Source organism: Pteropus alecto, unplaced genomic scaffold, assembly GCF_000325575.1.
Source record: "Pteropus alecto unplaced genomic scaffold, ASM32557v1 scaffold135, whole genome shotgun sequence".
NCBI lineage: Eukaryota > Metazoa > Chordata > Mammalia > Chiroptera > Pteropodidae > Pteropus > Pteropus alecto.
The window spans coordinates 4405436-4420748 of NW_006438076.1; the positions used below are offsets into that span (position 1 = coordinate 4405436).

The 15313-nt window shown below is 43.8% G+C and overlaps 2 protein-coding genes across 2 annotated transcripts in view; both read right to left on the minus strand.

Annotated features, from left to right (window-relative positions):
• TBRG1 (transforming growth factor beta regulator 1) overlaps positions 1 to 3770 on the minus strand; it is an 8692-nt gene extending 4922 nt beyond the window's left edge. Inside the window, exons 1-4 of the mRNA XM_006915221.3 lie at positions 3400 to 3770; positions 1714 to 1784; positions 859 to 1091; positions 161 to 297 (exon numbers count right to left, since the gene is read on the minus strand). Of these exons, the coding sequence (XP_006915283.1) occupies positions 161 to 297; positions 859 to 1091; positions 1714 to 1784; positions 3400 to 3549 (591 nt within the window). The 5' untranslated portion in view covers positions 3550 to 3770. The remainder of the gene's footprint in view (positions 1 to 160; positions 298 to 858; positions 1092 to 1713; positions 1785 to 3399) is intronic.
• A 3475-nt stretch (positions 3771 to 7245) lies between these two features.
• On the minus strand, positions 7246 to 13317 carry PANX3 (pannexin 3). Its single transcript, XM_006915222.1, has 4 exons — positions 13137 to 13317; positions 11760 to 11902; positions 9341 to 9555; positions 7246 to 7885 (listed from the first exon to the last, which is right to left on the minus strand). Exons 1-4 carry the CDS (start codon positions 13315 to 13317, stop codon positions 7246 to 7248), a joined length of 1179 nt encoding a protein of 392 aa, XP_006915284.1.
• Positions 13318 to 15313: the final 1996 nt, after the last annotated feature.

Consider the following 15313-nt stretch of genomic DNA (forward strand, 5'->3'; position numbering starts at 1 on the left):
GAGTGTAGGCATAAAACCAACCTGTTTCCTAGGGACTGGAGATTTTCTGGGGTTGGTCTGGATCAGCAAAGGGCTGCTGCTTATGGGAACTAGGAGGGAAGGCTCAACCCCATTCCCATAGTTCTGATTCTCCTCTCTATATATCGCTGGTCTCACTCACCTCCCCCAGGCTATATACTGTTAGACCCCCCAGTCCGATGGGGAACACAGGCCGTCCTGAGGGATCCAGAGCAATGGGCTGAACCAGCTTGCGAGCACCTCCCTCCATTTTCTTTTTCTTGGATGTTTTCTTCAGAACTGAAACGCAAATCTGGGGTCACCCACTTTAGGCCCCTCCCAGTGCTGAGGGGAAGGGAAAATTTTACACGTGAATGCTAAGAGCAATAAGCCAATCCCAGTTCTACATGCTCACTGAATGGGCACATGGGACTTTTCCCCAAAGCCCTGAGTATCTTTCTAACCCACCCACCTGGTAGTGACCAATTTTAATATTATTGCTTGGGATCTAAAAGCCTTATACTTTTTAAGGCCTCTTACTTCACTTTTAAGATCAGAAATTTCCCAAGCCAGCAGTGTACTCAAAAGGCCACCTATCTCATTTTCCTACCTCTAGGAAAGACTGAACTGAAGGTAACCCAGCATTGAGACTAGGGAAGAAGGGGGAGGCCTTCACATTTAACCAGGTCTAACTGGAATTCCTCCATCCAAGGTAGCTCCAACACACTTGTTTTTCAATGGCTATTATGGCTGCCTAAGGACCAGATGAGAGTTTAAGTATATTTGTGGTCGTGTGTGTCTGCTAGTTAGTACCAGGTCTTTGTCATTAGTCACTGAGCCACTGGGATAACACCAAGGTACCTTCCAGTTTGTTGTTCTCTTTGCCTTTTTCTTTTTTCTCTTTCTTGGATTTCTTCCCAAATGGTTCCTCAGCCCCAGTGCTAGGCCCAGAAATGGGCACAGCTCCCTGTAGCGTTCCCACAGAGCTGGGCACACCATAAGTCAGGGGCAAACTGGAGCTGTGGGAAGGAGCTGCAGCCTGTACTTCCCCTTCAGTTAGAGCCTGAAGCTGGAGGAGCTTCTTTAGCAAGTACCTAACGAACGAAAGGAAGCAGAACTATGAACTTCTGTTTTATCTCAAGTCAGTATTTTACTGAAGTGCCGGGAAAAGCCAGAACTATAAACAAAAATCATTACACTCATAAAAATATTTTTACTGGAGCCTGGGAATAATGAAGCTCCAGAGGATAAACTCAAGAAGCAAAGGATAAAGAAGTGTAGTGTATCTTTTTGCATTTGGAGGGTTTCTCTACCTTGATGTTGGAAGGTGGTAGGCTTCTGAAAGGCATATACCATGAACTACATACATAAGTACACCCACTGTGCTTTGCACAGAGTGGTACATAATAAACATCTGTAGAATGAGAGACAGTTTCTTTTATCTTTTGGCTTTTATAACTGGGGAGTTATAATTAGATTACTTATTAGTTGTGGCAAGAGGGCTTTGTCAGAAAGATGAATAGAGGAGCTGTCTCATCACTGTGGTCCAAAATGACCTGGGTAAACAGGAACCAAAACCACAGGTTGTGAGTTTCTCTGTACTTGATTATTGTGTGCAAAATGCACAAAAATCCCACCGGAGAAAAATACCAAGAGCAATACCGCCACATCAATCACCAAAAATGTGGTTCTGAACAGAAAACAAAGTCAGCTCACCGTCTTTCTTCTTTTGCTTTAAGAAATTTTTCCTCAAGACGAGCAATTTCATCACAAATAGCAGCATTTTCCTTTAAGAAAAAATTGTAATCACATAAAATGAATAAAAGATCGAAGTGCTGAGAAGAGGGGTTATATTTCAAACCAAAGACGTCTTTTTTGCAAACTATAAAAGAAGCTAGATATAGGTAAAGTCGGGTTCTACTATGGGTAGGGTAATTACAGAATTGGTCAAAGCTGGGGTCTTTTGAGTAAAAAGGGCACACTATTAATGATTATGCCAGAACAATATGGCAAACTAGGGCTGTTCTAGGCAAACCAGGATGTACAGTTACCCTAATTAGGGTAGCCTTTGGCAGAGAAAAAGGCATACTGCTTAAATGCATAGATGCTTAAGTTCAATCCTTATAAATATGAGGAATATCCATTCCCAAGTACCTTGACTTTTGGGGAGCTTACAAAACCAATCTGACTCAAAGCATCTCATACAAGATGAACCTTAAAGAGAAAAACTGAATGGAACCAGGCCAACTTCAGTATATAAAATTCTTAATCTACTTATGTGTATTCAAGTATTGTCTTTCTTTACTGATGACTCAATCTGTTTGCCAAGCATCGGTCCTGAAGGGAATACTCCAATCTGGATGTTCCATAGGTAGGACCTGAATGTACAAAACAATATCCCTTTTCTACAAAACCATCATATATTCAATGAAACCAAAGTCTCCCTAATAACACAGGCTTCAAGCTTTGTATACTCCTGACATGTAGAGAATAAAAGAAAAGTAACAGTCAATTAGATATCAAATCCTCTTAATTCTACTTTTCTTATTTCTCTCCAGTGTACACAGCAAGTGCTAAATAAATGTTTTTTTGGAATGACTGTTGTAACTTCCAAACCTTTCCTTATGCTTCCAAAGAAGCTAAGAGATGTTCAAGTTTTCTGTAGAAAGAAGAGGTAAGGTGGCAATTCAGACATGGAAGGACCTCTGAGGACTCCACTCCTTATTTCCAAGCACTGAGGCAAGTTTGAGCGAGCCAGAACATCGTTGCACAAAGTGTGGCCGGCAAACCAGTTCATTCATCCAATAAACCCAGTGCTGCTTCAATAAATGAACGCAGTAACACTTGGGAGACTCAAATGAGCTTAGAAGGGAGTAAATTATTGAAAACTTCATGTGTCTATTTAGAGAAGGGGTCAGTTATGGGTACACAGGGTGCTCGGGATATAGGCTGTGTAGTGGAAGTAATGAAACTAGATTTAGGGTGTCTAAGTTGGAGTCAGGGTTCTGACACAGTGCCCTTAGGCTAATCATCTCTCTGGGCTTCAGTGTTATTTTAAAAACGACTCATTCTCAGGTTTCTCTTGAGAATCAAATGCATTTCCAAGAGTTCTGCGATAATAACAATGGCTAAAACTTATTGGCAAATCTAGGTACCAAGCACTTCCCTCATTGAATCTTCACAACTTCGCAAGCTTGTTATTAGCTCTTAATGACAGATGAAGAAACAGGATTACGGAAATCACGTAATCCGTCCAAGGACACAAGGCTACCGGGAAGTGATGTATGCTGCAAAAGCTAACACTGTATTAGTCGTGCCACTCTGGGAAGGGGGACGGTCTGGGGAAAGATTTCGCGAATTCGGAGAGTGTCGAGGCGAAGTGCCGAGCGGCGTCAGACTCACAAACACCGTGGCTTTGGCGGCTTTGCGCAGCCGCAGGTACTTGAGTCGGTACTTCTCGTTCTGGCTCCTCTTCGGGAGCTTTTTCATCCTGACCTTGCCGGACTGCGCCGGGGCTCGCAGCGATGGGGGCAGGCCGCCGGGAAGGCTCATGGCCCGGCCCCGCTGCGGGGCCTCCCAGGCGCGGCCGGCATCGACACCGGGGCGAGGGGCGGCAGGGCGCTGGACTCGTCGGGTCTGCGCTGGGCGAAGCGGACCTTGAGGAACCGACTTCTCCAGAACGTTCCCAAAGCACGCGGCTGAGCCAGAAACTCCGTCCCGAGCCGGCTCCCCGTGCCTCCCCACACTTCCGCGTCTGCCTCGGAAGTGACCCTTCCCGGAAGTTACGTCATGACGCAGACGCGTAACTTCCAGGTCGTGAGCGTGTGGTAGTCTCGGCCTTGCGAGTGTTCAGCCAAGAGGAGGGGGCATAGGGCAGGCTGACGGCCGGGAGCGACCCGTGTGACCGGCTGGGATTCGTTTGCGCGTGGTTAGCTAAGGAATGTACTTGCTGAGCTCAGGCAGGGACCGGCAAAAACCTTTCCAGTGCGAGCCTTACACACGCTCCCGCAGCCCACTGCGGTCAACTGCAGCTTTTCACACTCCTGGCCTTCCCGAACTAGGACCCGCTCGAACGCTCAAGTGCTGGTGCTGCCGCTTTCTTGGCTTCCCTCCCTTATGTAGCTGGCATAAATGTTTCCATTAAGCTGTGATTTTACTAGGAGCCGGGACTGCAGTGCTGTTTAGGTGGAAAAAAAGCCTCGCTCTCTCAGGTTATACTATAGTAGAGAAGATGGAAGATTTAACAAGCAGCTTTAATAACACGCTAGCACAAAGCAGTCACTCAGTCATTGTTTGCCTGATGACACCAAAAATATGCTTCTGTATCTATGCATATGTGTAGCTCTATCTTCACAAGCAAGGTCTATCTAAAATGAGATAAGGATAGATATTTCTTTAGGATGCAATATTGATAAATGCACTAGTCTGGAAGGCAGAGTCTTATATTCATTCTCCTTCCAGCAATGCCACTAACTAGCTGAGTGAGTCTCTGGTTCACAGGTTTTTTTTCCTCTGAAAACAGTATACTGTAGAATAATGGAAGCAAATAAGAGTTCGCTACTGATATAAAATACGATTACTGTTATATATGAAAATTTTAGGCTTCTAGAGATGTATATGGAAATTAAAATATGTACATAGTTAATATCGTTCATTAAATTGATGGAGAAAAATCTAATGCCAATATAAGGAATACAGAGTTCAAAAAAGGTTTAGAATCGATGACCCAGTATTTTATTTCAGAACATTGTAAAAGTAGTGACAAGGTCTTGACATTATGGTTTTAACGCAGAGAGAAGGCTTATGAAAGTCCTTTTATGTCCATCTATGTTGTAAGCTGCCCTTGTTGGACCTGGTCGGGTTTTAACAGAGCACCTCTTCATGGTGCCATGTGCTTCCACAAACATACTCAAGGCAGCCATATAGATTCATTTTTGGAAACTTCCAGAAATATTATCAGCCTACAAAATGTCCACATTCATACCTTTGATACTAAAGAGTGGCACTTACCCTGGAACCTGAAAATAGATAGTTTTGAGTGATAGTTTTTTTTTTTTTAACCCCTATTTGTTAATATCCCAGTTTATTTGCTGTACAGCTGTATTTTGTCTTTTCACTCTTTGTGATCTGATTTTATTTTCATTTTACCTCTTTATATACATACACATAATGGGAGGAATAGTGCTATCATTTGCCTTAGTTTGCAAGCTGCCCTGGCCAGTGGATTTCAGTGGAATTTGCATTAAATGTTTATTTTCTGTTCTTCAGTAGAAACATTTCCTTACAATATATAAAACATTTCATGCAAATGTTAGAAATTTAGAAAATATAGTACAAAGATTTAAAAAATCTGTAATGCTGCTACATGGATTGAACCATTTTTAACATGTTGGTATGTGTATTTTCATGCATCTTTAATAGGTTAGATCATACTGAATGTGATGTTTCCTTTTGGTTCACTATAGGTATTTTGCAATGTTATTTTGGCTTCTTTATAAACAGTCTTAAATGGCTGCTTAATATTTCAATTAAGGCATAATAATCTTACATAATTCTTTTCACGTTGTTTGACCTTTTGGTCATCAATTGCTGCAAAGTGCATCTATGTGCACAAAGGTTCTTTCATACAGGATTATTTAGAGGCTGAGTCTGTGTGCTCCACACAATGTAGTATTACCAAGCAACTCATTCATTCAGTTATTTATTCAGAAGAATATTTATTTAGTGCTTATTATGGCAGAATGTTTAGGAAACTTTTTTAAGAGGGAAAGCCAAGCAAATAAAGGGGCAGTATTAACACAGTGTAATAAGTTTTATCTCAGAGGTAGGTGTTGGATGATATGGCAGCACCCAGTTAGGGAAGGGGGAAGCTTCTCGAAGGTGTTGGATGATATGGCAGAACCCAGTTAGAGAGAGGGAAGGCTTCTTGAAGGAAATGTGCTTGGGCTGACTCTGAAGGAGAGGTAGTCAGTCCTGTGAAGAACAGGAGGCCATCTTGGGCAGTGGGGCCAGCATCTTCAAAGGCTTAGTATCATGAGAAGCGTAGCAAGTAGTTGATTAGAGTGAAAAATGTATGTGGAGAGAGGCGAGAGGACTGAAGTAGTAGGCAGTATTTGGATAGCAGAGGGTCTTGTGTACCAACTGAAGAGTTAGACTTTTACCCAGTGACAATAGGAAGCCATTGATGAATGCCTGTGTGTCTGCCCCTTTGCTCATTTTAGGTAAGCTTATCTAAATTTGTTAGGAGCAACGTAATTTTTCTACTTATCTACATGAAAAAGAGTGTAATAATGTGTACCACTAAAAAGAAATATTGACAGACAGCATGGTATTGTGGGCTGAGTGTGGCCTTTGGAGTCAGATCAGGGTTCCCTTAAACACAGACAGAGGAATGGGAGTTAGCAGCTAAGGTGGGGCAATGAGTCAGAGGAGAGAAGGGGCTCAACAGTATTTAAGTGGTTGCTCTCCAGTGATTGACTGCAAGTGGAGTTACAGCCTCCCTTAGTGTATTAAAAGCACACCTGGGTCCATTAAGAGTTGTGAAGGAGTCCACAGCTCATAATCCCAGCCCTCGGTTGAGGGAGTCCCTGATTAGATGATGAAAAGGAAAGGTGTATCAGCACACCTCATGGTTCCATAGCAGATGGCTGGCTTGGCCTTGTTCTATACTGTCCTTAAGCCCAAAGAGCAGATACAAGTTTCTGCTTTCATTATCTCCTGCCCACTTTGCAGGCCACAGAGGGCCTGAGCAAGGTTGATGACTTCCACAAAGCAAGCTGGGCAAATCTGTAAGACGTCAGGCCTCACCGAAGGGTTTCCAGGGATTTCATATCTTTATTCTCTTACCAGATAAGTTCACTTGCTCTTCAGGGTAACCTGAGTGTGTGTCCTATGGCCATGGTGTGAACAGTGAGAATAACCTGCCTCCATAAATAGCCTTTAGAACTTTCTTTATTTAGAAACCTTCTTTCTTCTAGACTTTATTTTAGTTGTAGATTTTTCTTCTATCTTCATATTATTTTCTAGACCTAATTTTTTAGTTCTTTGACTCTTCAGATCTAACTTTCAGATTGGTTTCCATGTGTTGATTATATCTTTTAACCTTAGAAACACGATACAGGATGTATGATTCAGCTGAATCCAAGTTTAGCAATTCTGAAATGGACATTTTTGTATAAACATGTGAGGCTCATAAGGAAGGCAAGAGATTTTTACTTCTAGAAAATTTCTTGCTCCATGATGTCTTAACTATGGGTTTTCATCACACACCCGGTGAATGAGGTGTTTAGGTTTTGAGGGTTCTAAACCAGCCAGTAAAGTCATGAAATCGACCACCGTGTCAATGTTGTGCTTCTGGGTGGTGGTGTCCTTCAACACACATAAGACACTTAACCAGCTAAAAGAGATCAGCTCAGAGATGTTGGCTCGGAGGAAAAGAAGGATCACATTGAGGTCATTGATGGGGCACCCCAGCATCTTTCTGCTGAGGAGGTCAAATGCTGGGAGCATCTCATAGATGGACAGGAGTCGTTTGTCCCACCGACATAGCCGTGTGAGGTTGTAGATTATCACTGGAACCAGTAAGGTGTATATTGCTACACTGGAGAGACTGACAACCTGGAAAACAGACAGGGAGGTCAGCCTGCACGTGATGAAATCAGGGATGTAGGTCTCATCGCTTAGCAGCCCTGTCTTGACAGAACAGCTGAATTCTTTTTGGAAGAAGATATCTAGGTGGAAGTGGCCAAGGTACAGGTAGGTGGCTGAGGTGAAGAGGAGCAAGAGAGAGTTCCGCAAGAGGTAGGTGGCCACTAGTGAATGTGAGCGCTGCTTACATGCCAGGTACCGCTCCAGCAAGGGAAATTCAAAGTATCGTTCTTTCCGAGCCCTGGGCAGGGGAAGAAAAGCAGAGTTAGGAGGGACCGTGTAGAGCCATATCCTGAAAGAGCCATGTGGAAAATAACAGAATCTGTGTATCCAGCATGTCATTTTCAACTCATGAAAATCTCCCTTCTCTGAGCACAACCACCCTTTCCCCAAAAGATGTGTCAGTATATCTAAATTCTCCAAGCAATGAGTGCAATGCAGTAAACCTAGTGAATGGTCAGTGAATAATAAATGGTCATACTGGATTTCTGCCCAGCATGGCAGATGAAACCTGTAAGCTGAAGTAGGATCCTTAGGAAGCAGTAAGGCTTATTAAGTTAACAGTGGACTGGGAGTCTAAATAAGCCCATTCTGGTTCTCAGCTGTATACTCTGTGGTTTTTAGGCAAATTCATTTTTATAAAAATAAATGTGCTAACAAGTATTTGTTGAGAGCTGTAGTGTTCAGGTACATGGAAGCCTGTCTCTTAAGAAAAAGTCTGGCTTGTGGGGAAGAGGCAGATAAGATGCAAACATTAATATTGGGCTTGATTTGTTGTTAAAATGAAGGCTACAAACCATAGTAGTTATAAGTTAGGAGAGGATAACTGTGGACTAGAGTGTTCAGAACCTTTTATGGAGAACATTGTCTTAGAGTTGGCCTTTAAAAGGTAGATAGGGTTCAGAAAGATAGAGTATGTACATAAACACGAGATTGAAACCAAAATATGGTTTCATATCTTAGCTCCACTGTCCTCCTGGTGGGGCCCACCCTGGCCACCCTATTTAAAACTGCACCACTCTACAGCCTTTCAGCTTTCCTGGCCCTCCCCACCCTTGTCCTGCTTTATTTTTTTCCCCTTCATACCACTTATCTTCTACCATGTAATTTATTTAAGTGTTATGATTTCTGTTGTCTGTTTTCTCTTGATAGAGTATAAGCCCCACACAGGTAGGTGTAGCTTTGTTTCGTCCCCATCTTGGCACCCGCCCCCCAACCTACACATAAACACACATATCTAAGGCACCCAGAACAGTACCTAGGACTCAAAAATGATGGATGAATGCTAAAATGGATGAATGACTTGTTCAGGAGAAAAGGAGACTATCTAGGTAGGCTGGGAAATTTCTGTCACTTGTTAGAAGTTTGAAAAGCAGTTGGTGACTGTATAGAAGGCCTTGGAAAAATATTTGGGAGAACATGGATATTTTCTATAGACATATTCAAAGTTTCTGAGCAAGGGAGTAGCATATGAAAGTAGAGAGATTAATCCCTTTGTGACTCTGTTCATCTGTGAACTAGAGGTAGAGTCCTTTCTCTTCTGTACAGAAATCATAGAAATTTAACGAGAGAATGTGTTAAGCACTTCACACTCGTGAGAAGGTTGGTATAGAGGATAGTTTAAAGATTACTCAGCACAGATGTCACCTTAATGCTTGACGGAGTTCTTCGGAAAGGAGTAGAAGAGACAACTCACTTCTCCAGCTCATCCCAAAAAACATGGGGGTCTGAGCTCTTGAGCTTGATCTTCACCATGTGCTGCACCAGGCGGATGGAGCGATTATAGGATTTGTCCAGTTCACTGATGATGAACAGCAGATCTGAGCTGAGGGCCGGCACAGCTGCGTACTGCCACAGCAGAACCGGCAGGTACATGACCACGGCCAGGGCCAGGAGGGAGTAGGGAAGGGCCTGTAGGGAGAGAGTGAGCTGAGGAGGGAGGCCCAGGGTGCTGGGGCCTTGCGGAGAGATCCCTGCGTGAGGGGCTAATGCCTCAGAAGAGGGATGAGCTGCCTCAGGTCCAGGACCTAAGACTCTCAACTGACCTGGCTGAATATAATGAGGCCCAGGAGAGGACGAATGGTGGCTCTTCATGCTCCCCAGCTCCATTTCTGATATGGGGTCTATGTAGGGACCCAGGAAGGAGAGAGGCAAGAGGCAGAAAGAGGGAGAGTGTGAGGAAGAAAGGCAGGAAAGAGGTAAGAGAGGGAAGGAGAAAGGGACAGGGTGTAGAGAGAGCGGGAGTGTTCCCCATTCCCTATGCATGTTAGCTTGGGTAGCCCCAGAAATCCTGGCCAGCAGCGGTCATGGCATTCCAGGGAACAGTGTCTTTATTCAGAGTGTTTCACTTTTCTTTCTTTGACTGCTGCAGGCTCTCATCACCAGACACCCAAAGTCTGTTAGCTTTCAAAAGCCAACCTGGGGCCCAACATTGCTGACTTTTACTCAGACCCTCCAGAGAAGAGGTCAAATCCCATTTCCTTCCCTGCCTACCTGAGATAAGGGACTTTTCCTTATGTTTCTGCATCATACTATACCTAATGGAGTAAGGTGTATTATTCTGCCCCCAGTTTTTAAAGCTACATTTGTGTTAGGTATTTAACATGCATTGTTTCATTTGATCTTCACAAGGGTGTCATCAGGTAGGTACTATTAGTATCTCTATCTTACAATCAAACTGAAGCAGGAAAATATTAACCTACGCAGGATTTCACATCTAGCAGGTGAGTGAGGGGGACTTGGAACTTGGCAGTCTGGTTTTGGGACTTATTCCCTTATTGGCTACTTGGCTACAGATTCTCTGAACCAGGAGTGCTTTGTATTTTAGAGGAGAGTTTGAAGAAAAAGAGGGAGGACACATATTTGGTTGTATCAAGGTAGAGGAGAAAGAGATGTGTGTGTGGGTATGTGTGAGAGAGAGCGCACGCTTCTGAACTAAAAAGAGGTTGTGAAAGGTATACGAGAGAAACCTAGAACCTTTTTGCACCTGTTTATAAAATGATATTTCTTAAAAACAAACTCTTCGCCCCTAAAGATTTGACTCTTTTCTGACATATAAATTCCCTCTTCAATATCTTGATCTTGTTGCCTTTCCAGATCCTGCTTACACACTTCCAGTGTGTAAGAGACCTGTGAACTTTTTGCCTTAAGTCTCTGGTTTTGTCTGAGTTCTAGAACCGTGGTGTTTTGAGGCCTTGTAAATTGTCATGATTACAATGTTATCAGTGACATCTGATTAAATATTGTGAATTGGACATATGTATGACTTCTGCTCCCTCATAAAACCCCACTGGAATGACAATAAAGAGATCAAAAGAACATAATCCTGTAAGGACGAAGAGAACAGAAAAGGAGACAAGAGCAGCAAAATGTTGCAAACTGTAAAGCAGTTGCATGATAGATTATACCAGCCTGTGAGTGGAGGGGGAGTTGAGGCGGGGCAAGCAAACTGTTTTGCGCCATAGAACCAGGAAGACTCAAGAATTAGAGATATCAGGTATATCTGAAAGTGGGGCTGCAGGTGGGGCTGGAAACAGGAATATCGAAGGAACGGTCCAGCAGATCCTTTCTGTAACATGGTGCCCTCACGCGACTACCCTGTTCCTCCCCGGCAGAAAGCTGTGGTTTGCTCCTTGGAAACGTTAAACCAGTGTAATTCTGCACTTGGGTCCACTGAGGGCAGGGGACCATGCTGAGAACAGTGGGTAAGTTGAATGAATACCGAATGCTGAGACCCACATCTGAGTTCCCAGAGGGTTGGCAGCAAAGCTTGATAACAGCTGCCCCCTCCACACAAATTAAGGATCTTGGGAAAATTGACTAGCCCAAAAGAAAGGATTACAGATACTGATAAGTTGAGATTTTCCCCCATGAAATGGCCCAAGGAACCTCCTTACCCTGAAGGCTGCTGGGCAACACACATCATCTATCAGCACAAAGTTTACAATCTGATAAAAGTGAGAGCTCAAAAATATTCGAAGAATATCTAAAACTTGTAAGTCAATGACCATATGAAAGGGGATGGGTGGCAAAGAGGCAAGAGGGAATATAATGATGCACTTCCATCCCACTCCATTCGGCCATTAAGCTGGCCTGACAGTCCCAGCCTACCTTACCTTGTGAGGCCAAAGAGATTTCAGCTTGTACTGGCCAAGCTCATCCTGTTCATGGTGCATCAGTGAGTCCCAGCAGGAACTGTCCACATAGGCAGCCTGCCGGATACTGAAGTTACTGGGAGAAAAGCAGCTGATGGGAGATCCTGGAACAGGAATACAGCTTTGAGGCAGCCCTGAGTTGGAGTGACGAATGGGAATCTGGGGACATTCAGCTAAGAGCTTTCTAGGCATCCCCTCCACAACTCTGCCAATTTCTGTACCTGGAACCACTTTCCTCTTATGCCCCAGTTTCTGGGTTTGGCAAGGCCATGTCACTGTAGGACAGGCATGACGGGAAAGCACTCCAGTTCTTGGCCCAGGCCTGCTCATGCACTGACTTGCCTTTGATGTCTGCCAGTTCTTTGCAAGCTCCCCCACTGGACTCCTAGACAGGCAGGCAGCAGTGGGTGGGGAGTGGGAGTATGTGTGGGAAGGTGGTGGGTGGGGACATCCTGCACCCTTGCAGTTTGGCGCCAGAAGGCTCACAGTTTGATGGTGATGTCTCCTTTCTGAGAGAGCTGACATCCTTTAGGTTCTAAAATTTTAGAGGATTAATTGCCTGGACTTCTGAGCCCAAATCAAGAAAAAAGATGGGTCAGTGATACTAGAAGGAAAGGAAGATTTGGGAACGAGATTCTCTGGTTTTTGGTTTTCCCATCATTCTCTAGAAAGAGGCAGAAATGAGAACCGGTACTCCTCATCTTGTGGGTAAATGAAGAGGCAGTTGAGAGGTTGACATACTTTCTTGGGAAATGTGTGAGCAAATCATACGGCCAGAAAAGAAATTGGGAAATCTACCTTCTCTTTAAGAGAGGTAGCAGAGTTGCTGAGTTAACATAGCACCTAGAACACTTCCTACATGTGTTTGTTAATATTTGTGTATGTGGAGAGGAAGGAATGAGTTTATTCAGCACCTATGATGTGCCAGTCTCTGGCACTTAACATATATTCTTAAGTCAGTAACTTAAGGTGGGGAGCAGGAGGAAGGCTCTAAGAGGATAAGAGACTTATCTAAAGCATGGATGACCAAGACCTTTAGAGGGTCTATATGGCTCCAATCTTTCTCATTCGTGTAAAATCAAAATTAAAGTTTAATTAATTGCAGTGACATAAAATTTATGAATACTGAAATTTAAACAATCTTTTTTATTGCAATATTTGGAAACTTAAAATTTTTGGTACCTGTGTTTTGCTGGTGCCCTAAACTCATGCATAGTCTGCCTTTTAGGTAATGCCCAGACACCTAGACAGTGTGGGGGCTGCCTTGCTTTGGAGCCCATGTAAAGAGTGAAACAAAGCGGGGTCTCTCCTATACACTAGGTCTTGGAAGCCACTTACCGGAGGAGAACTCCTGAGCAAACGCCAGGGACATCAACAGCAAGGGGAAGCCCACGGCTACGAACTTGATCATGCGGTCCAAGGGGAGCTCCAGGCGCAGTCCTTTGAGGCGGAGGCCCCTGCGATCGGGCAGCAGGGCATCTGACAGCATGTACTCTGCAGCTGTATGTGCAAGCGACATGATGATGCTGAGCTTTGAGGTGCAGAGGTGGCAGGATGGGTCCCCAGACAGTAGAGAGAGGAGAATGCAGCTTCAGGCAGCTGGCTTTGAGCAGATAGTGCCTGCAGGCCCAGCCTTGCAGACATCTGTACTAGGAGCAGGCACTGATTCTCTAAATAACCATCCAAGCCCTGAGCCAGATACCTAGTAATTAAAGGGAGGCATAGCTTAGTGGTTTCTCGCTGGAGGAGGGTCGGACGTTAGCTGGGGCTGGTGCCAGCCTGCTCTCTGGATTGCCCCTGAGCAGACGGAGACTGGTGGCTTTATGCTGCCCTCTCATTAATAAAGTATTTTTGGTGAGGTGGTGGAGAGAAGGGCCCCTCCCCCATGTAATTGGTGTGGAATTTGGGTGGAGATTGCTTAATTGTGTTGAAGGCCCTAATTTTGTGGTTTGGAGTGGGGATGGAACCCCCCAAGACTCAGCTAGGATTGCTGTTCCTGCATACTATTCTTTGTCCCAGTGATGAGTTTTGCTTTGGGCCCAGGCTCTTTCCCAGAAAGGACTCTGTATTTGTTGTTAAATTTCTTTCCCTGCCTCTGGTATTTTTCTAAAATATTTCAACCACATATTTACAATTTTCTTATATATACAATTTTTTTTTTTTTTTTTAGCACCCATCAGTTCTTTAGAAAACTGAGGGATGGATGGAAGTATTGAGTACTGGAAAGAACACGACCTTTGAAATTTAGAGGGGAACATCTTCTACTGGAGACCTAGCAGTACTCTGTTTTTTGGTTTGCTTTTATCGTGTGACTTCAGGAAGTCACTTTTGGCTCAGTATTCTCATCTCTCAAATGGCATTATACTGCAATCTTACAAGATGGTGAAGATTGATTAAGAGTATTATATGTGAATGTACTTTGTAAACTGTACATTGTAGGGCAAATATCAATGCTTACTTCCATTCGATGGTGTTGAGTCAGTGGAATACAAACACTGGGGCATAGGGCACTTGCCCTGAGACTTGGCAAAAGAGTTCCTGACCTTTGCCTTCACACTGGTCCTCTTTGGCTGTGGCCTTCCCACAAGGCAAAGAGCCCATGGGGCCAAGGGTATGTGCCCATTCAGAGCCTCCATACCTGCTCTAGATCACTCTGGTCTAGATGGGATGCTGTAATTCCCTGCCCAGTTGGCCCCAACCTACTTCCAAGGCTTGAACAGACCTCTTCCTCAGGCACATCCTCCCATGGGCAGATCTTGCTGCTGGTACACACTCCTAGGACTAAGGAGTGGCTCATTGTGGAGGTTTGGATGGAATTTAGAAGTCCTGGGGTGCCTGTACATGCAATTGTGGGGCTTCTTGCAACATGGGACTTAGCTGGATTGAGAAGAAGGGGCCTGGGGAGTCAGGATTCTAAATTCATACCTGTCATTCCTGATCATTATGAAGGGATATGTGTGTCTAAATAAGTCAAGGTAGGTGGATAGAACATATTTAACACTTTGCTAGCTTTACTTATAACATTTCATTTTTTAGTTATATGATATGTGGACCTCTATTTGAACTGTTTTTCCTGGGCCCACAAATATTTAGACTGGGCCTGCCTTTCTCTCCACTTCCCGGCTAGAGGCCAACTCTGATGCAGAACTGCCCTGAGTGTGCTAACTGGAGTGGGTGCAGGCATGGGAGCAGGAGAAGGGATCCTTCATTTCATTCCCCTTTATCCCCTCCACACTCTCACTTATGTATCTCTTCATTATGTGTGTTTTTGCCAAATGTTTATTATTGGTTTGCATGCATATATTTTGTTTTTTAAAATTAGTTTACATTTTTATTGAAGTATAATATACATACAGTCATATGCACATACCATAAGTGTACAGTTCAATCAACTTTTTTCTGATCAGGACACAGAATGTTACTAATTCCCTGTAAGCTACCTCTGTGCTGCTTTGTAATAACTATTATTTCTCACAGGGTAATCATTACCTAAACTTCTAAGAGTATAGATTAGT